General features: G+C 35.1%; 2 protein-coding genes and 1 non-coding gene across 7 annotated transcripts in view; 1 reads left to right on the forward strand and 2 right to left on the reverse strand.

Annotated features, from left to right (window-relative positions):
• Positions 1-633: 633 nt before the first annotated feature.
• LOC113235831 (protein suppressor of sable) lies at positions 634-7671 on the forward strand. 3 transcript variants are annotated; one of them, XM_026471748.1, is made up of 3 exons: positions 1521-1688; positions 3508-4355; positions 4752-7670. In XM_026471748.1, the coding sequence occupies exons 1-3, from the start codon at positions 1663-1665 to the stop codon at positions 7019-7021; spliced, it is 3144 nt and encodes a 1047-aa protein (XP_026327533.1). In that variant the 5' UTR covers positions 1521-1662; the 3' UTR covers positions 7022-7670. The 3 variants fall into 3 exon arrangements, with proteins under 3 accessions (XP_026327532.1, XP_026327533.1, XP_026327531.1); XM_026471747.1 differs by lacking the exon at positions 1521-1688 and adding an exon at positions 634-748 and having other exon boundaries at positions 3508-7671; XM_026471746.1 differs by having other exon boundaries at positions 3508-7671.
• A 305-nt stretch (positions 7672-7976) lies between these two features.
• Positions 7977-23106, reverse strand: part of LOC113236021 (intraflagellar transport protein 22 homolog) — a 38308-nt gene continuing 23178 nt past the window's right edge. Inside the window, exons 1-4 of one of the 3 annotated variants that reach the window (XM_026471953.1) lie at positions 9562-9697; positions 9120-9295; positions 8191-8393; positions 7977-8109 (exon numbers count right to left, since the gene is read on the reverse strand). In XM_026471953.1, the coding sequence (XP_026327738.1) occupies positions 7988-8109; positions 8191-8393; positions 9120-9295; positions 9562-9606 (546 nt within the window). In that variant the 5' untranslated portion in view covers positions 9607-9697 and the 3' untranslated portion in view covers positions 7977-7987. Of the gene's footprint in view, positions 8110-8190; positions 8394-9119; positions 9315-9561; positions 9698-23106 lie in introns of those variants that run through there. The other 2 variants (XM_026471955.1, XM_026471956.1) reach the window with 2 other exon arrangements.
• On the reverse strand, positions 9983-10054 carry Trnaq-cug. The gene has a single exon. It is a non-coding gene; the product is annotated as a tRNA-Gln (tRNA).

Genomic DNA, 23106 nt, shown 5'->3' on the forward strand with positions numbered 1-23106 from the left:
TTAAATATTATCTTATTTTTCAATACTTTAAGCAATCAGTCTTTCATGATATCCATTATTAATTATCAACTTCTACTTAAACGTGAAATGCTGACTTATCACAATTTTATAAAAAAAATGACAACACATACGCAATGACAAGTCCGAATGTCATATTTTTTTATTGTCTATGATATCAATAAAATATGCAACATTTTCCCGCAATATTTTCTTTGGAAATGAGAGTGTTAAATGGGCTAATTTTAATGAAATTGTGGCGTTTTGTGATTTTTGTGTGAAAACCGATAAAGGTAAGTTCATCTCTATTTTATGACTTTAATGTGGCAACATGAACAACTGGTATGTAAACGTTTCGTATCTGATTATTCATATTTTTTTTACTTATTGTTCAAACGTAACAAAACTTAAATTAAAATCATTTTTAAAAATTATTGTATATAAAGTATTTCTTAAAATTATCTGTTGAGTACATAAAACATAATAATAGTGAAAACTTACGGGAAATGACTGCACTTTTAGCTTTGTTTTCGATAGATGGCATTAAAATCGAACGTATACACAAGCGCCACGGAAACTGATGTGTGTGAAATTGGAACTATTCATTTTGCTGTTGTTTCGCTGCAGTCGTCGTTCGAGTCCGAAATTAATATTGCGTCTCATAATTTTTACGTCTCTATGCAGCAATGCTATGAAAGAATTCCATTTTACATGGCGTATAGTAGTCGCACATAGTGAATCGTTCATTAATGTAAGATTGGTAACACTTATGTATTATTTACTTGCTAGGTGCATATGAATGCGTGCCCCTATAAAGTGCTTCATTAGAAAGAATTTTTGCCATTATGTACACGTGCAACATCCATGTTACACCAAATTTTTTACATTCGCGTTCCATAAGAATTCGGGGAGCGTTTCACCATCTACATGGGATCCGATAAAGGTTTTGATATTATATACAAAATGGCGCTTGCGAGCTGGCAACGGCGCATTTTACGTTATTGATCTGAAATGAATTTTCTTGATTTCTGGAGCTACTAAGCTATTAATAGTGCATGACAACATTAATTTTAAGTCGTGTCAAAAAATTGCAATAGGTGGGTACACGTTCGTTTTGTCATGTATTTTGTTGGTTTTTGGTGTTGGTAACTTTATATTATCAAATGGGTTTAATTTTTAAATGGTGTCTGCGCCATGTTGTGTGTCTATAATTTTCATATATAAAAAGGGGAAATTAGTGCATTTTGTATGAATCAATATCATATAATATGCTGCCAAAATGAAAGGGTTATAGGTGTAGTTCATTTGTCTCGCTTGTGTCGTTTTTGAGGTTACTATATACGCCTGTGTATTGTAGCGTGTGTAATACCTACGGTAGTGTGAGTGAGCGCGGCACACGATACGTGACCTCGAAATAAGGAAGGACGTAGATAACTTGCCATTCTAGAAGGCTGACGTCATCGGTTTAAACCACTCTGCGCTGGGCGCAGCGTACAGCAAGACATTGTGAAATGTGAACGGCCACCCACTGCCTGCTTGTTCAGCTCTCTACTAAATTACTTGAAAGTGGTGGTTATGAACAGTAACAGTACTGACTTCTGCCACACATGTTGAATTTCTAACTGCGCAGAATTTATTTTTGTGAATTTTGGAGATTTATTCCCAATGCTTATTGTTGCGACGAAAATTAGGTACAGTATTATCAAAGAACAAAGAGGAATTTGCCCTCGTTCCTTAGAAAAATTTATATTAACATTATTCGTTATACATAGTTCGATAATGTTCTAACTTTCACGTATTTTCTTGGTATTTTAAGTACTTAATGGCGATTTTGTAAGTGAAGATGATGTACGTGTCCGAGTAACGTAGGCTCAATTTGAGTCTGTTAAGATTAATGATTTGATACTTTTGATACTAGGTGTTGTTTCCTACAGGGTCAAGCATCGTGGTATTTTGAAGCCGTATACACCTATTTTTGCCAACGTAGTTTTTTTTATCCATAATGACGTCATTTCTTTTCAAAATCGATATGAGTGTACGTGTGTAGCAAGCTGTGCAAGTTAGCTAGACGGAGTTTTAAAATTGGTAGGGTTATAACAAATATGGCGTACGCGACGTTGCCAACTCGCTGTTCTCATGACGTCTCTAATTTTAATTTTGCTGTAAATTCTCAACGCAAAATTTGGTATACAATAGAATGGTTTACAATTTAAATAACACCGTAACAGTTTACTATACCATTCCACTAAGTATTCTCTCTAGTTGTATAATGTCAATTGATACCTATTCTTTTGTTTGCTTCTTCAATTAAAATGGATTGCATTTTCAACGAGTCGCCCATTCAATGAATTTCAATCCATTGAAAAATATTATAATCACTTTTTTGTCAGCCAAGTTATCTGTATTTAAAGAAGTGCCTTCCAAGGTATTTTCAGTATTGACCTACTTTTACTTGTACGTGGATGTTGCAGGTAACTTGTATGCTAAGTTAGCTACGCGTTTAATGTTAACTTTACAGTTTATACGAGGATTTTTATATATTTTTAACATACATTTTTCCCTCAGTCAGCTATTTGGCCTTAATTGCATGATTTAGATACTTTATGAGAATTCATTACGAAATTAATTGACACATTTTTTCGATAACCCTTTGTTATGTGTTAAGAACTAACAATATCTACTTATTTAGTTCAGGTAAGGAGGCTCAAAGTTACATTTATTTGTATATATGTTTATATATACAAATAAACATTTATGTACCTATTTCGAATGTTTTTAATGTATGTCACGGCGTATATAAGTACTAATTAGGTACTTATCTAATCTGTAACTGTTCCATTATATATGGGCATTATGTAATGACATTGTAAAATTTTGGTGACAATTTTTTATTTATAGATATGAATACGAAGTACCCACTGTTTTACGTTACGTTCAGTCATGTTCATTCATTTTGGTCGTAGAAAATAAATTATCTTCCCAAGATTTAAACTGAAAAAGTAGAGTATCTTCGTTTGCACTCGAAATTCTATTATTGAATTGAATTTTTATTCGCATTATAGGTCATTCAGATACCCCAGATTTAATTGACCCCTGTTTATTAGCAAGATTACAATTTGTACAAATCACGTTTTTCAATATGCATTTATTGGCATTTTTAGAATAGGCATCTTTATTCGATTACAAGGTCCACTTGTAAACAGTTCTACAGGGTTAAGGGCTAAGTATTTAAAAAATGGGAAGGTATTTAACTAAAGATTTTATGAAAACACTTAATTTTTTTTTGCATGAAATTATTCCTTTCAAAGTTTCGTATCAAAATTACGTGTTGACGTTTTCTGTTTGAGTGTTATTTATGTTGATCGATACTCCCACTTACAGATTACGTTCTTATCAATTACTCGATAAAATTATGATAAAAGTTCCTTGCTCTGCTATAATATTGCGTTGAATTAATAATGAAATAAAAAAATATTTTTCTATTAATGTTTTTATTTTTCTCAATTTCAGTGAATCATTCGTGATGGCAGACCCTGAGATGAAGGTTGAAGATGACTTGGAAGACGGTGAGATTGAGAGTGATGAAGAAGATACGTCTCACGCGCAAATTGAAGATAAAAAAGAAGATATTACCACAGGTATAGGGGAAAAACACGTTGAAGAAGTTTTACCTCCACAAGATGTTTATTATTCAAAATCAGGTAAGAAAAAGAAATCAAAATCGAAGGAACAGAAGTATAAAGATAAAAGTAAGAAAAATCGGAAATATGTCAATACCGTCGAAGATGATTTTGCTGGAAATATTGAAAAAGCCATCAGAAAAGCGATGAATAAGGACGATTGTGGGGACATTAACAATGAAGAAGAAGGCGAGGAGCGTCGCAAACATAAGAAAAGAAGGAAATATGATAGTAAAGATGGCCCAAGTAAGAAGCGTAAAAAACAAGATTTCACAGATGAAATGGATGAAAGCGAGATGATGTGTGTAAGAGGAGCGTCCCCTGTTCAGAGAGAGTCACCCATTGATATGTATGCCGATGATGACAAAGATTCTTACGGTTCGGACAGCAGTAATGATTCACGGGGACATCAACATCATCGACCACAGAGACATAGGCCACCTCAACGAGACCGAAACAAAAATAATAAAAACGAGCGTAGAAGGCAAAATGCTCATCCAATGCAAGATCCCGATGGAGTATGTCTGTACTATATGCAAGGGAAATGTCATAAAGGCGACGATTGTATTTATTCTCATGACGCACAGCCTCCAAGAAAAATGGAATTATGCAAATTTTATTTAATGGACTGTTGTGCGAAACGAGATAAGTGTTTGTACATGCATGCTGATTTCCCATGTAAGTATTATCATACCGGTCTTCCTTGCATATATAAAGATGAATGTAAGTTTGCCCATGGTAAGCCGCTAACAGAAAATTTGAAGAATATCCTTTTGAAACATATTGAATCGGCTCCTAAAGAAATTTTAGGAGATTTTCCTAGGCTGAATAGAGAAGGAGCACTAAAAATGATACAAACTACCCAGGCAAAGTTAATGCAACAATTTTCAGAAAATTCTGACAATCACGAAAAAAATATACCTTCCCTCTTTGAACTAAATATACCTAACCCACAGCATAATTCGTCGGATCCATATAACAACGACAGACAAAATAAAGTATCTCCAAAAGTTCGCCATTCTCGGTGGCAAAACGATAATTCTAATCCAAATTTCAATCTTAATTTGTCGCCAGGTGGAAATATGAATGCGACAAATGTTTTGAGCATCAAAAATTTAAGCGGAGTTTTAACGCCAAGACAAATTTCTGATCTTACTAAAATGGGCATTGACAATCTAGATCAGTTAGGACAACTGACAGTGTTGCAATTAAATAGTATCGGAATATCTTTGAAACAAATAACTGAAATACAATTGAATACCATGAGCATACAAAAATTAGGTCTTATAAACACTAATAACATGGAACAACAGCCGTCGTTTATAACTTCAACAACTGGAACAAAAGACTTAGATTTAAGAGTAGCGCCACCTGTGACGATAAACAGTAATATTAATATATCAGCCGAGTTGCCTGGCAGAGATGTTGATATGCGATTTCAACCTTCAGTGTCACTTCCAGTCAGTGAAGAATCTTCAGTGAATTCAATAACTAGAAAAGATTCATTACCTAATAAAGACCTAATAGATATCGATCAATATACGAAAGATGCTTTGAAATACGCTACCAAAGATAAAGAGAATATTGACATTTCTAATGAGACTTTTGAGAACGACAAATCTCTTGTTTCAACTGAAACTAAAGATGTAGATCACAGGGTGCTTCCATTTTCCGACGAAAGCACCAAAATGGCACAGCCAGTTATTGAGGATAGCCTCGAAAAGAAAGGGTATGATACCGATATTAGATTTTTGCGTCCTGATCCTATATTTAAGAGTCCTGATAAAAGACACCGACGTTCAACTACTGATGATGAGGATAATAATTTGCTTATAGACGAAAAGTGGTATTCTAGTGACGAAGAAAAATGCTATAAAAGGAAATCTCCCGCCTCTTCGCCGCAGTCAGCAAGTTCATCTTCTCCAGCACCGGCGCCTCATGTTATTGAACCATCAACGATTTTAAGTAGATTAGGAGATCTTTCAAAAATAGATATAAGCGAAGAGGTAACTAAGCTATTACATACAATGAAAAATAACTTGCACGATAATAAACCTGAACATAACTTTGATGGGAGTGAGACTTCTAGGCTCAGAGATCCGCGGTCTAAAAAATCTCCAGAAAAGAGCGTCGATACCACAAAGACGGCAAATAAAAAACTACCTCGCATTTCCATTTATGAATGCATCGATGGTGAGCCTACAGATGGACGCCGCAGGACTGATGTTGACTTACGAAAAACAGATTTTCCTGCGTTTGGTGACACCGATTTACGCCAGGGTGCCAGTGGCGATATCGATTTTCGATTAGGTTTACCTTTTAAGGCTATACCGAACTATACACCAGCTTCGGAAATAGATGGTTCAATCAATAGTCATCCTCCTATCCCTTATAAACTAGTACCAATACATATACCAAGGCCAGATTACACGGATATAAGAAATAGTACTGCTAAGTCTCAGGCATTGGTAGATCCACGACTTAGGAAAGTATTTAGATTATCGTTAGATGAATCTAATAGTGATAGTGAAAAGTCAACAAAACCAGCTGCACCTGCAGGACCTCGTGTGGATCCCCGAAGAAAGCAATCTGATACGTTAGAAAGTAGCAATCAAGAAAAGTCTAATTCATTGGACATACAAACAATTTTACAAAATTCTAATTGGTTTAAAGGACTTAGTTCTACACAAAAAATATTAATCAATCAACACTTAATGCCTGTAACACAGATGGTAAAGCAGTATCAACAAGAAAAAAGTGCTGGTAAAAATACGACATTAGATCTCACAGCTGTTCAAAGCAATACGGCAATCTGTGGAATATTTACAAACTTAGGTATAACCCTAAGTGAAAATGGTGATTATACTTATTTGCCTAAACCAAAGGAAGCCCTACTTAAGACTCCTATTAATTTCAACCAACCTGCCAATCCGTATGCCGTTAATACTGGGGGTATGGATCCATCAAACATGAACATGATGAATATGCAATCTATGGGTATCGGAGGTGTGGGCGGTATGAATAACATGAACGTGGGTCATATGTCAGGTTACAATCAGCCTATGGCAGATCCACGTACTGGGCCTACGCCTGGACTACTGGGTATAGCTCCTAACATTCCACATAATTTCAATAATTTTCCTCCAAATAATTATGGAAATATGGGTTATAATGGCCCTAACAACTATAATATGGATGGAGATCAAAATTACCCGAGATTTCCTCACAGAGGCGGTCACCGAGGTCGCGGCAATGATAGATGGAACAGGGGTAGTTCCGGCAGAGGCCATCGAGATAGAAAGAATTTCAATGAGCGTGGCAACTGGAAAAATGATAGGCATTAACTTTTTTCTTTTATAATTAGTAAGTTTTTACTTAGAAATCCTTCCACATGTTACAAAACGTGATCAAGGTGATAATTAGTAATGACAGACTTCTGTGAGCACTGTATTTTATATAATTAATATTGCAAGATTTAATAAGTATTCTTGTACAAAGTCGTAGTGTAAATATAGTTTTTTTTTATAAAATAATTATTCGTTGTCGAGACGCGTAAATATGTAAATTAAGGTATATATGGCAGATGAAATAAGTTTTAGAGTTAGGTTCTCTTATGAGCCAAATAATTTAAGACTGAGGGAAGTTTGCTATTCAGATTTAAGTTTTAACAAAGATGAAACAATAATAGGAACTGCTATTTCTACGTAGCCCGAAATATTTGGTGTCGTCATTCAAACGACATTATAGGGTATCTTTTAACATTAAATCACCTCAAATAATATTAATGGAGAAAATCCAATTATGTCTTGCAATTACTTTTCTCTTCTCTTATTCTTAACGTTGTTATTTAATAAACCTCGATGCTAAAATATATTACCAATACTCAGTTAGGATAAAAATGAAAGCAATAATGTAACAATTTATCTTCCTAACTCGTTGTATTTTATTACAGTAGGTATTTGGCTAATTTGTAATAAGTAGTAATTATTAAAGAGCCTATTCGACTTAAAATAAATTTATGTTTATTATAGAAAAATGTCTTAATTTCGAATCCATATCACTTACTTACAAATGAGTCTGATTACCGTACCTTATCTAATCCTATCTTTGTTATTATGATTTTTAACACTAAAAGACCAGGCCGAGTATATATATTTTCAAGTGTGTGAGCGTGTGTGTAATTGTTACAATGTTTACAGGAATTCAATCAAATGAATGGATGTTTTTCAGTGCACACGTATGTTTATGCACACAAGGGTAAGTATGACCAAATAAATGTCACACACTATAAACAACGAAACGACTGGAAATCAAACATCTTTATTTATCGACTGCATCACCGAAGCTATGTAGTTTGAAAAGTCAATTTTTAAGCGATTACCTCCTGTCTTCAAATTGATGGCAAGTTGAGACACCTTTGAAAATGTGGGAGCTGAAAGTACAAAAACCATGTTGAATCAGATCCACGATATTTTGGCATAGTTAATTGATTTTATTTTAAAAGGCGACATACACAAATTTAATGTTTCGACGTCGTCTTGTTCTTCAGTGCAGTTGTAGAAAACTACACACTGTTTAGCAGATAGTTTGGGTTGTGAGACGTAATAGTTGTAAAGAAGTTCCAACTCCCTGGTGGCGGCATGAGCCGTGGTAGGCGCACACACCAAGATTACACCTTGCACTCCTGCTCGAAGTGCTGGCCAGCAAGATTCAAATCTGAAAATGGAGTAATTAAAATGGATTCAAGTCCTTAGAACAAAATCTGGTGTAGAATTGAAGCTACATTCATAGCTACATTCAAATTTTGAACAGTTGAACGATTTTGACCCAGGAGCTGTCGTATGACATACTATTATTATACATATTATTGTCAATACGAAGTGAATGAGACTAAACGCTCAAAATTAATTGCATTTTAAACTAAGCCATTTTGGTATTTAAAACCTTCATCGACTGTTCATCTGGCTTCATAAAGGAGAATGGATTTAATTAAACCTTTGGTTCTGAATTAAGTATTAAAGTTTATAGTACACAGTACGTCATAAGTTTATAAAATTCGGGCTTATGAATACTTCCTTGACGCTTCGAATATTATTTACAACTTGCAGCATCATAGGATTGGGGTTGCTATCTACTGCGATGGCAAGCAGTTACGCGTTGTATCAATGGATGGCGCTATCTACACTAGGACAATGAAATGTAAGCATATTACTTACCTACTATTAATATTACCTACGGGTAATATTAATAGTAGGTAAGTAATATCAATTATTGTGGTAGGTAACATGAATTGCTTACTAGGCGCCAATGAGTTGTAAGTATGGTGTACAATCTACAGTAAACAAAACAATAACACTACTTTTAATAAACAATTATTAACACTAGACCCGCTTGATTTTACCTACATAATGTTTGTAGTACGAGTAGAGTTGTATTACCTACCTGTGATCGCCACTACAGTCCCACAGTTCAATGTCGATGTTGTTACTTTTGCCATTCACACTCAGATTAGAAAGTTCAAATTCTACAATTCTGACACCTTGTGTTGGTCTTGGTGTTTCAGCTTCTTCTATATTAATGGATTCCGATAAGAAGTTTGCAATAGACGTTTTTCCACTCTGTAATAATGAAAATAGCCTACTATTAAATTATGTCTCAATAGAGTGATAAAGAAGTCTAATGAATCAGAGACTAATTGAAAATGCATCTAAGCGTGAAATCAATCAGCTGTTACTTAATTATAGGCTAGGCAATAATTTGCTAATAGCAATGAATCATTTAGTAGATGAAATTAAGTGCGCAATAGAAGGTATTTACGTATTGTAGGATGGTAATAACTATAAACTTAAATATACTTTTAACTTTATAGTTTAAAAAAACTCACATTTGATGGACCTATTATTAGTATTTTTAACTTGCTGATGTGCATTTTTTATCAATACTTTCTATTTTCTTTACTGTACTTCTTTTTTTCAACGAAATCTAAAATTGGTAAGTATGACACGTACCACGACTTTGACAATTGTATTGTTTAGGGACATATCGCCTAGGCAACAAACAGTTTCAAAATATAATTTACGGTGCTTGGAACATTGCGCGTATTACCTACTGAACTTACCAAGCGCAGGCGTCTCTCAAGATATCTACACACAATTTTGACTTAGAACCTTAAATAATAATAATATTTAGAAGATAAAACAGATTTCTTAATAACAGACTAGGACCTTATAAAGTTCATGGCAAAACTAATAGAATGCTATAAGCGAATAAAATAGGACATAAACGCAAAAATATTAGAAAATAACAGGTCCCACCGAGATTTGAACTCGGATCGCTGGATTCAGAGTCCAGAGTGCTAACCATTACACCATGGGACCGTCGAATAGCAGACTCGAATTGAGTTTCATTTTCGTGTCTGCCGTCTATCCTGAATGTATTGATCTTTAGTGCCCTTTCGCCTGTTTGCTAGTCTAGGCTGCAAATTTCAGTCGACATTCATTGAAGCAATATTAGTTTTTCTTGGCTTAAAGCTGCTATTTGCTGATAAAATAAAATTTCAATGTCGAGATGAGTTGGCAGTTAGCAATGGTTTTTTAATTCATATTTAGATAACAGGTGCAAATGCCTTGTATATTATCTAAACGTTAAAATAACATTACACTATCTTTTCACCTTTTGGAATAAAATGGTGTTTTTATTTTAGATTGTTTCTTGAAACATGTTGAACAGGTACAGAAGACTGAAATATGTGTCTAATTAAGTGACATCTGTGTTTATGTAAAATCTGTTTTAAACTATATATTGCGAGATATATAACAACCTAGTACTGAGCGTACTTCTTTTCCATTCAACGTATCATAATGTGTATATACAGGTGAAGGAAAAAAGAAAAACGTTAGACTAAACTTATTATAAATTGGTTGGGGGTCATATTCATAATTCTTTAATATTGCGAACAAAATAAGCTAAATAATTTAAATGTAGTGAAAACTGAATTTAGTTCCCCGTATCAATAATCAATAGACCGCGCACATTTTGTTAATGTAAAAAAATTGTTAAAGTTCTTTCAGGCACCAACTAAGTTATGGTTGAACCATTTTTACACCCTGTATATGTTTATGTAATCTTGTAGGAGTCGGTGATATTTTAATACGTGGTTAGTGGCATACACACCCCGCCATCGCTTCCTCCGTTCTTATGAGAGGACGTGACTTCACAATACTGGATTTATTTTTGTGAAAATATAGTTAATGTTATACAGGGCATCTCACTGCTGTGGGCCACGGAGGGAAAGTACTTTTTGTAGATGGGCTGGATATTTTGCTTCTTGGATATATTTTTTATTTTTAAAAGTCAGCAATACTACATTCAAAGATTTGCAGTTGTTTATATAATCAGGCATCGAACCGACCAATCAGAAAAAAAAACATCCTGCATTTTTATGATGCCGATCGAACAGTTCAATTATAAGACCCTTTTATGTAACATAGTTTCATTTGCGGCAATGTAAATTTTATGCGTCTCTGAGCTTATTACCTACGTTAGCTATTTTTGGCTTACTAATGTAAATGTAAAAAAAAGTAAAAAAAAAGTAAATGCTATGATGGCCTTTTTGACAGATTACAATAATGAGGTCAAATCTCAATTCATTATCGAAAAAATATAATCAAATGCGAGTCGCATCTATAAGTTTTTAGATTTATAACTAGTATTGCAAGGGGTAGCTGATTAAAAAGTTTTAATAAAACGAAAATAATAATGTTTACTTAATGTAACGTTAATTCGAAACTGTTTTGTTTTGCATTGAGTTTTGACGTTAATTTGCCGGAGGTAGAAGTTCTGCTGGCCAGCGAGCTGGCAGCGATCCCATAAGTGACGATCCTATTAGATTTCATATTTGAAAATGTCGAATTTTGAAAAACGAATGCTGAGTTGTGTCGTAAAATTACACCGCAATAAATTTTACTGCACGTCACTATTGACAACAATGTACAGCAATTATTTCCTTCAACGTAGTTATGAATTAATACGAAACTTGATGAGCGGATAAACGTAAAAACGGCCATCATAGCGTGCCGGTACTGGCTAAAAAAATAATTTTTATTCACTTGTATTGTACTTACTTGTATATTGTCGCAACGCGGTGGTCGATCACGCTACATTTTAGTAGCAGAGAGCTCCTTGGGAAAGAGTCCAGGGAAGTACTGCCTTACCTATTTCCACCGCCAAGCAGTAATATGAGCATTACTGCGTTTCTGTTTAGAAGCGTAAGGGGCTGGTGAAATTACAGGTACACGGAACTTGTGAACTTATGAACTTGTCAAATTGTGTCTCAGGGTGAAGGGATCTTTGCGATGGCACTGCAACTGGTATGGACTGGTAGCTTACCACCAGACACGACTAGTTCGTCCCGTCACTTGGTATTATAAAAAGAAACATTGTTTCATTTTTGAGTACTAAGTAAACACTGAGGTTTAGGACACGAATGTGCAAAAGCCGTGATAGCCTAACGGTTGGACTTACCGACTTTCTAACAAAGGCCGCGGGTTCGAATCCAGGCTCTGAGTGTCTCGGAATTTATGTGCGAAATTTAATTTGAAATTTACCATGAGGTTTTCGGTGATCGTGATGAAACCTGAGCGTCGTACAAGGTTGACAAATATATTGGAAACCGCGTGAAGTCCCCAACCCGCATACGGCTAGTAGCGTGGAGGACTATGGCCTAAACCATTGCCTGAGTGGAGTGGACTCGTGCTCAGCAGTGGGATAAATGATTGATGATGATGTGCACAAATCAGCTTAATACAATTATTTAAGAAATTATGTATTGGAAAAATAAAAAATAAAAAACATTCTTAAAAATGAAACGCAGAAAACGTTATTTTATTGGTATTTTATTTACACTCATCAGTAGAATTTATTGCTTTTACATTATACTACTTTAGGTATTACACTCGCTTTCGGCTGACAAGGTTGACAAGCACATGACGAGTGTAATTTTTTTTTTAATTTATTGCTGGCCATGGAAACAAAGTCCTTCAGCCGAAAACATAAACGTTTAATTATATTTCTGTAAATATGGCCACCACAAAGAGGATAGGCAATTTGAGGCGGCGTGATTGGATTGACTCGGGATTCCTTAGAACGGGCCGATACGGGTATTTTAGTTCGAGATTCGTATAATTTCGCGTTTTAATCTTCGATTAAGGCACAATAGCACTATCCTATTCCACTTTAAACTAGATTTCACAAAATAATTGAAAGTCAAAATAAAAACGACACTTTTCCCTCCAAAAGGCCCAAAAGAGGAGGTTCTTAATTCGACTGTATGTTTTTTTGTATGTATGTTACACGATAACTCTAATTTTGTATTCGTGTAAAATAAAAAAAATGGTATTTATGATCTGATTTTGATGATTCTTTTTTTGTTGGAAAGAGGGCACCACAGATGTGGTCCCATTTAAATTTAAAGAAAATATTCCACCTCTAAGGGTGCCAAATTAGGGGATAAATGACTATTGAGGTTGGTTTTTGTCTTTTTTTGGTCGGTGTTACTCTGTATTGATCTTTTAAATTTCATTTGTTCGTGGTGTTAGTAGAAGGTCCACGGGCAAGAAGCGGACGTAACAAGCAAGATTGAAATATAACTTTTTGAGCCTTACTTACTAAGGACGATGTTGACCAAAAATAAAATACGATTTAAGCGTGAATATAACATCTTTTATCGGAACAGATAATATGTCACTCGCTAGTTATACATATTTCCTCGATTTGATACATGTAAATCTAAATATCTGAATTTCCGAATGAATATTAGGTCACATTTGGTGACTATTGTTATATTTAATATTATGTTTGTAACAAATAAAACACACTTATAAAAAAAATTAAGTTATTTTTTTTATAAGTGTGTTTTACAAGTGACGGGACGAACAAGTCGTGTGCGTGATGGTAAGCTATACGCCTGTCCATAACAGTTACAGTGCCACTCAGAGCTTCAAATTGCAAGGATCTGAGGGGCACAACCACAGCGCCCGTCACCTTAAGACATAAGTTGACAAGTCCCATGTGCCTGTAATTTTACCTGCACCCTTACCCTTCAAAACCTGAACACAGTAATGCTGACATTACTGCTTGGCAGCAGAAATAGGTAAGGTGGCAGTACTTCACTGGACGCACTCTTTTATAAGGAGCTCTACTGCTAGTAAAAATTACATTAATATTACATTATTTATATTATTTACATTAATTACACTCCTTACATTATTTACATTGGTACTAATCACATTTAACCGTATTTAACATACTTGATACCTTAGAATAATAACGCGTAGAAACCTAGTCCGCACACGCTAAGTGAGGCAAATTGAAGCGCGCCAAAAGGGCCTACACGAGCGGGCGGGCCTTCAGTGCTCAAGGTCAACTTGCACCGCGAACAGTTCCAGAGTTTTAGCTAAAAATGACGAAATGTGCGGTAAATGAGTGTAAAAATACGTCAGACAAACATAAAATAGATACTAACATCACATTCCACAAGAAGTAACGCGTTTCAACTTGTATTTTTATATAAATATTCACTAAAACCGAAAATTAACCTACTACTAAAACTAGCCTACATGAATTTGTTTTTTGCCTCACTTGTGACAGTTCGTTTGATATGAAACTATCATTCTATGCGTTATTATTCTAAGCTTGATACGTATATAATTTTAGAGTATTTGTGTGTGATGCACTTTGGTGGCATGGCTTACTGGGTTGCGATCGCTCATCCTGAATTATGGTACTGGCAGAAAGCCCCGGAAGTTGATTGGGGGTGCTACCGCATTAAAAAAAGATTTACCTTTAAACTGCACCATATATATATATATATGGTGCAGTAATATAATTTTATTTACAAACATATCATAAACTCTATAATGTGTTCAAAAACCGCAAATTACGATTTATTATTTTTTATTTATTTATTTATTTATAAAGCATTGGCTTCAGAGCCATCAGCTTAATGGTAACAAATAATCAAGAAACGCACAACGTAATATACATCAACTAAAAATTAATTAGTGTAAAAAATGTACCTATTAAAACCCGCCACTTGTTTTGGCAAATTATGACCGGCTTCACTGTTTTGTTAGAACAATTTTTTTATCTGTGAAAATGTTATTATTGCTTCATAATAACATCGAATTCGATGTTATTATTACATTCAAATTTCGAACATCTTTGAAAAACAAAACAATTTGATTCGACCTCAAATCTAAATATCAGAGGATGGAAAAAAAACCTTAGAGGATGGAAAAAAAATAAGTCTAAGGTCGAGATGAAGTTTTATTCAAAATGAAAGTCATTAGCAAACAATTTTGATAATTTCACACGTTACTTGATATTGAACGATATGATAGTTGGGGCCGATTCTAGTTTGTCTATGAATTAAAAATAAAAACAACGGTTGTGTGACATGCATGAGAAAAGTTTTTATTTGCCGCCATTTCGCCAGTTACATGCGGAACCGCATGTTACTTGCGGTTCCTGAACCGACCAAGCAAAGCAAGCAAGCTTATAATATGTGTGTAGATAAAGCAGTGTAGCTATGTAACTGTACACAATTAGGCATTAAAACACTCGTGAAATGCTTTTATGAAACTCGCCTGTCGGCTCCTTTCCTAAACCCTCACTCGTATGCCTTTCATTATGTAATAGTCACATAAACTACTATTTTTTTTGTGATTTTTTGTTAAGTTAATATAAAAAATTCGTTTTTTCAATTATTTTTTATGGTTGTGGGCATTGACTTACAATTATATGGACGTCGGGTCCGCGCTAAAAAGTGTCCGCTAAAACTTGTAAGGCGCTAAAATCGTATACAGAGCGCGACACTCCGCTTTAGTCTTCATTTGTTCTACTGACAGCGCGATACTGCGATGACATTACAATTTAAATTTCGAATAGGTTGACTTGGGACATTTTTTTCGTGGTTTTGTATTAGACCCGTCGTCCATTTATTTGTAAGTCAATGGTTGTGGGCGTTGAAATTTTTTTATCTTGCCAAAAAAAAAGGGTGAGCCAAATAGTTTGGGAACCTATGGTCTACAGTATTGTCTCAGTCAGAGCCATTTCAGCAGAAACTGTTGCAAATAGTATATGTTTATATCAATATGTACTAATTTATGTTGTATGTGCTTTTGTGTTATACTTTGTGAAGAGATTGTAAATGTTTGTTTCTGCTTGTATTTGTGCTGAATAAACGTTTTATTTATCTATCTAAAAAGGAATGATAGATAACAAAAAAGGAAGTAACGAACGGAGTTGACATGCCTTCATGATAGGTAACTGTATCTAACCACCAGAGTTCCTTACGGTGCAGTAAAAAATGTCATCAGAGGAGTTCACTCATTCATTCCTTGCGGCTCGAGTACTGTTATTAAGAGTCATAAGTTATTAGGCTTGCAATTGATGACAACGTGAGATTTTTACTACTTAATTTTATACTACGTAATTACGAGCTTCATTAAGTTTTGAGATTTATCGAGTTCTTAGGTTTTCGCGATTGTTACACATAGGAAATTTTCCGGATTTAAATCGCGTATATTTGTTTTTTCAAACAAAACCGACGTTTCGGGCCCTTTACAGGTCCCATGGTCATGGTTGACTGAGGTGGTACAGTCTTCAACCAGTTATGTCTAATATTGATGCAAACCACCCTATTTTTTCACTATAGTTACAATAGCCAATGCCACAGGCCCCGTGTGAAACCATCAACAGTCGAGCGAAGACCTGCCATCTTACCTTACGTGAGAGGTGTTACAGACAAGATCGGAAGAGTCCTCAGATGCATCTATCAAGACCTATTTCAAGCCCCTGAGGAAGATTTCTCAGTTCCTGAAACCTGTGAAATGTAACATCCCCTTACAGGATGCAGGAGTTTACAAGCTTGACTGTGAGTGCGGTCTCACTTATATTGGACAAACAAAGCGAAGTATTTGTACCCGCGTCAAAGAACATATAGCTGATGTCAAACACCATTGCGTAAACAAGTCTGCAGTCTGCGAGCATGTCATGGATAAACCAACACATTCAATGAAGTTTGACAAACCCCAGGTCCTTGCAAAAGAAGTCCGTTATCTACCCAGGATGCTGCGAGAGGCCATTGAAATTAAAAAACATCCTAATTTCAACAGGGAAGATGGTTTCTCCGTACCATCAGTTTAGGATCCAGTATTTCCTCTAATGAAAAATCCCAAACAGACATAAGACTGCAGTACTAATTAATATGTTTTAGTTTATTCTAATTTGTATTGATAATTAATAATAAATTGTACTTAATAAAAATTAATTCGATAAAATAATTTGTAAAACTTAATATAGAGTAAATTGGAATGTTTTCTTTGTAAAATAAAAAATAGGTTTAGTTTCATATCAAACGAACTGTCACAAGTGAGGCAAAAATCAAATTCAGGTAGGCGTAAGCAACTTGTATTTACGCTCGTCGGCACGCACACAAATATAGAAATAATGACGCCATGGAATAACATTTCCATCAAAAGTGGGGAAATTGTATCTTGCTTAACTCATCATTAAGTTAAAGGTGCCTACAGATTTGCTCGATTTTGTCGATCGACAATCTCGATCAGGTGCCTACAGATATGCTCGGTTTTGTCGATCGTTACTGTTGATCGACAACGTCAAGTGACAGGAATTTTCAAAAATTTATTTTTGGTAATCCTTATGGAAATGGCATTTATATCTAATTACACGAAGGCGGACATGGCTTTTCTCATTTCTAAATCCAAGATGGCGGACACGGCTTTTCAAATAAATACAAAATGGGAATCGTTTTCGAGGTATTCGAGGTGCTCATCACGAATATGGCATTTATTTTTAAATCCTAGATGGCGGACACGACTTTTGAAATGAATGCAATATAGGTATCATTTTCGAGATATTTGGTGGTGCTCATTACGAATATGGCACTCATTTCTAAACCCAAGATGGCGGGCACGATTTTTCATATAATGGCAAGTTGGGGATCGTTTTCGAGGTATTTGGGGGGGCCATTTAGAAAATGGCACTAATTTCTAAATCCAAGATGGCGGGCACGATTTTTCGAATAATAGCAAGTTGGGTGTCGTTTTCAAGGTATTTGGGGCTGCTCATTCCGAATGTAGCACATATTTCTAAATCCAAGATGGCGAAGAATTAGAAGAAGAAGAATTAGAAGTCTTGCCCGCTATCTTGTGTTCAGATATACATGCCATTTCCTTATGGTTTACCAAAAATACATTTTTGAAAAACTTACAAGCGAGTTTAAGTGCGACTATCGAATTTGAATATATAAATAGCCTGATATTATCTGTGGGTATGTTTGCATGAAAAGTACACGATAACAATAAATAACCTGAACCTGAAAGTTATTTCTACACGATTTTGGAGAACTGACGGTGACTTTTTAGTCAGTGTTAGTTCCCTGAAATAATTTTAGTTACGAACTTTTGAGTCTGGCCAAGACAATTTTTTAAAATGAGTGTATGATGAACAAGAATAATGATTTTTCACATGAAACTAATGAAGGCAAATACTAAATATATTTCGTAAAAATAGCTAACGTAACTTCCCTACAATGTTGTTGCGGCGGTGTACATTTGTAGAAATTTTGCAACAGTCGCGATATTGCGTATTCTCAAAAAATTACGTAATATAATTATTTTGAAACAGAATAGCAAAATGGGCAGAAAAAACCCGTTACTTTGCAACATTTTCGTATCTTGTTGCAACGAAATTAATTTTCTGTTTTAGTGAATATTTACATAAAAATACAAGTTGAAACGCGTTACTTCCTTGTGGAATGTAATGTTAGTGTCTATTTTATGTTTGTCTGATCTATTTTTAAACCCAATTACCGCACATTTCGTCATTTTTAGCAAAAATCTTGGAGCTGATAGCGGTACAACTTGACCTTGAGCACTGACTGCCCGCTCGCTCATGTAGGCCCATACGGCGTCCTACAATTTGCCTCACTTATCGTGTGCGGGCTTGGTTTCTATGCGTTATTATTCTAAGGTATTTAATTAATAACTATTGTTGCGGATATCAGCCCGTTGCACCAAGTACCAAGTAATAACTATTGTAACTATAGTGAAAAAATACGATGGTTTGCATCAATATTTTGAGATTTACTTATTATTATATTATCTATATACAATTTTGTCTTTCTCTTGTAAAAAAGAATACAAAATTTAACAATTCCTCTTATTTCTTCAACTAGGTAGTTAGAATGTTTTAATTGATTGCTGATATTGGTCTCAAAGTCAATTAAACTTTATTTCACAGATAAGCGAATTGCACTTGACTTGTTTGGAGGCCAAGACCAAACTTTTAACTTCTCTAAAAATAAGAAACCTTCTATCTATCTATCCGACCGTGTTCGGTCAAGGCGACCACTCCGCCTCCTAGTTGAGTTGGTGCTGATGCGCTCGAAGATGACTAATATAGCCAATCTTCGCGGCGAACCCTCGTGTACATTGAGGACGCGTGAGCATAGTCATTACAGTAAATGGCGGAGGGTGGACGTGCCTTTATTTCGTCACGTTTCGCGTCGAGTTCAGCTTTACGCCACTCTTCGAACTCGTGAACTTGCCTCTTCACAGTCCCTCGCTATTCAGACGAGGAATCTTCCCATTGAGACGGCTCGATCTTGCATCTTCTGAACATCTTCATACCCGAGGAGTTGACCGCCAGGCTCCCGCCTACCCCCCTCAAGTTCAGAGTAGAAAATGCGCTTCGCCAGTTTATCCTCCGCCATACGTGTTACGTGACCGCACCATCGAAGCTGTAGATACAGTAGGTAAGCTTCAATGCCATCAATATTGGTTTCAAATCTCATAACATTATAGACCATGAAGGTTTCTTCCTAGTGTTATTTTTATTAACATAACGTTATTGCAAAATACAGAAATATAGGTACAGAGATGTGTCTAGCTCCCGAACTAGAATTTCCTATACTATGGGTAGCTAGGTTTTACGTCTGTCAAGTGTGTTGCCTCAAAATAACAACAAGTAAATCTATTACGAACTTATAACATTTCATTGGTAGAACACAAAAAAGAAGTGATTTACATTTAATTTTGGTACAACATTAATAAAGTTACATCCAGTATAGTTCCAATGTTTATAAATACAACAAAAAACTGCCAACTTCAGTCCCAACAAAGACCAAAAACAGTCAAAGAAAATTTACTAGGCAGTTTAAAATGCACTATTATTGGAAAACAAAGTCACAAAAGCAACCCTCCTTACTTTGCGTATAGAACCGAAATCACAGTCAAAAGCCGTACATATAGTTTATGATTGTCAATAATATAAAACTATGAGAAAATATTCTGTATAGTTATATTATGCCTTACACTTAATGTCGTATACCTGACGGACAAGCCTCCTTTCCTTTCCATTATAACAACGGTAGTTGCGAGCTGGGTGCTCATCTAATCACCATACTGTTACATCGTAAGTACAGGAAAGTGCGTATAAATTGCAGAACAGCAATAACGGGGAAACACGACCTTGCGGTGGCTTTGGCTCCTTAGAAAGCTATACTTTGCATAAATCCTGGTATCTTTCCAACATCAATATTCCGTTATTAGGGCTGGTACTTCGTCCATTTCTCGGGGCCCTTTTTAACGTTAACGTTGTTCACATTAGTGAGCCAGCTGACAGAAATATTGGTTTGTTTAAAAACAAATATACGCAATTAAGATCCGAAAAGACAAAAATGGTTTTGCTCAAGATTTTTTTTACAGCATAAAGCGAGCGTTTGTATGTATCCGACAAGGTATTTATACATTGTCGGATTTTTCTAAATTTATTTATTTATTTATAATGCAAGTCATAACAATACAAGTTCCATTCGGATTTTTTTAAAATTTCAATTTCAATACTTTATTGCTTATATTTAATAATATATAATTACATACCGATAGATTGGTTTGCCCCTATAGCTTCGTATATCGTCACATGATCGTATTGTTTCAATGATCTGAATTTTATAAAAAATCCTTTTATCGGCCTGTATAGACAGTTTTTGCATGCATATTTTTTTGTGGCATACGCTCCCAGACCCCTTCGGACCAGCTATACCATTGTATTATACCATGTATATATATATATTAATTTCAGCATTAAATGCCCTAAGCTTAATTGTTTGATTGATCAAAAACTATTATGCAGTGTTCAAATTGGTATACTAAAGCTCATTTCCTATAAGTCATTGCTTAAAACTTTAATTTTTAAAATAGGGGAAACTTTTTCTTCGATGATAACAATATTTTTGTACTCTTGCCCTTTGAGATGTGGAATGCGCGTTGGTTCTAAATATATTTGTCGGAGTGAACTTACTGTCTATTATTAAATTAAATGAAATAATTGATTACACATCTTGTTAGTTAATTGCCTAAATTAATGCTAGTCTCCAAGTGAACAAACAAAGTAATGAATCTATAACTTTCTTCCCGTGGCCAAACGGTTACCATGCTTGACAGCGACGCTGAGGTCCCGCGTTTCAGGCATTCCCGGGTCGGGAGAAATATTTATATGGTCTACATTTATATCTCTCGTGGGTCTGTGTGTGTGTGTGTCCATGGCACCCGCGATACAGGGTTTCCCAATTGTGGGGTTATGAGTGAGCATTATACTCGTATATGATACGCGTTCTGTACTGCACCTACACGGTGGGGTTGGGCGCGGCCTGCGGCGCGTGGTCGAGTTTAGATTACGGGATGTGCTTATGCTGCGGGATACGCCACACCTGGTATTACCGAATGGTATGTTCAATAAATAGAAGAAATATTAACAATTGAAATATATTATTTAACGTCTGTATAAATTTTAAACAGTTTTTGTAGCTATCATTATTGATATGATATTGACATGATTGAAGTAGTTATCCGATTTGCGCCAATTTAGGAAATGTACATTTTGAAGTAGGCTCTGGTCTGTGTATTCTGGGTATTGCCCTCAGAGTAATTATTAATGTGGTACTCATAGTACAGGAAATTAACTAGATTGACACCAAAAAATTGATGCGATAATCTGGCATTAATATATTTTTTCCCCAAAAATAACCTATTTGGCATAGCTTCAAAGAAAAAGGAATCTAACAGAGACACGGTCGAGATACAACAACGCTGTAAGTATTTTATTTCCATTACATCAGGAAGTATTGCATTTTGTGCTTTGCATTTTTAACAATTGTGATACTTGTATTTGTAATAGAACCGGTGGCGACGGTGGCTTCGCCCTCCGCTGGACCTCGGTCTACGGCTTCGCTACTTTTGATTTTACTTTTCAAAATTAAAATAGCTCTTAATGGCGGTCATATTTAAAAATTGCAAATACATTATTAATTTTCGACAAATAAACTTAAGGCTCGGCCACAAGCCAAAGAAAAGAAAAGGCTCGGTCCACGTAAATTTATTTACAAATAGGAACAAAAAGGCTATAACAATAGAATAATAAAATGATATAAAAAGTACAATCAGTATAAAACACTCCTTACTACATAATACAGATAATACTGACACTAAAATTATTGTATTATTAGTATTTGACGAGGCCAGCATCGTCACAAGGTAATTCTTGACTCCAAGCGAACTAACAAAATAATGCGTCCATTAATGTTCTAGAAATTATTATTTTATCAAGTTAGAACATAAACTTGTTCGTATAATATAAGTGAAGGAAATAAATGATTGGGCATTGAAATTCTTCTCGCTTCGTTTACAATACCTATTGAATCATTTAGCAATGCAAATGGCTACACATGTGTAGTGTTTTCTAAATAAAGCACAGCCCTAGTCCGTATCTACACAGGTACCTATCATATCATCTATGAATTTTCTTGTTTCAGAGATAATTCAATCTCTGTAGCGGTACTTCTTCTCTCTGATCGATATAGTTTTAAGTACTATTTCCAAGCCACTAGATTATAGGATACAAAATTGTTTAAAGGGTAGTTCGACTTACGGGTTAAATTTCACATACGTGGCAGGCGTGTAGCATACCATCAGGCGCATGACTTAATCGTCTCGTCACTTGACATTATAAAAAAAACCTCTACATCTAAAAGTTAAAGAAATTGAGTTCGCAGGATGCAGAAAAATCATTTGGATCCGAATAAAATGTCACCTAATAACCAATTACTTTTAAAAATTACATTTTGTAATGATATCGGTTAATTAAATTTAAAGTAGGTAACTAGTAAGGTGCCCGAGAACACTGTCGAGGGAAGCGGCTCATTATAATGATAAACACCTCCATTCATCATCATCAAGCGGAAGACTGACGTATGACAGACATTATTCAAACTCATGTAGGCAGTTTACATGTTAATAAATTCCGCCTGGTAATAGGGTAGGAACGTTTTATGTGACCTAAACTCATC

The sequence above is a fragment of the Hyposmocoma kahamanoa genome, unplaced genomic scaffold (assembly GCF_003589595.1).
Source record: "Hyposmocoma kahamanoa isolate Upper Pololo Valley unplaced genomic scaffold, ASM358959v1 88, whole genome shotgun sequence".
Taxonomy (NCBI): Eukaryota; Metazoa; Arthropoda; class Insecta; order Lepidoptera; family Cosmopterigidae; genus Hyposmocoma; species Hyposmocoma kahamanoa.

Coding starts and splice junctions, on each gene's coding strand:
- LOC113235831 (XM_026471746.1), top strand. CDS start 1,663: ATGCTTATTGTTGCGACGAAAATTAG. Junction 1,689..3,507: donor ATTGTTGCGACGAAAATTAG/GTACAGTATTAT, acceptor TCTCAATTTCAG/TGAATCATTCGTGATGGCAG.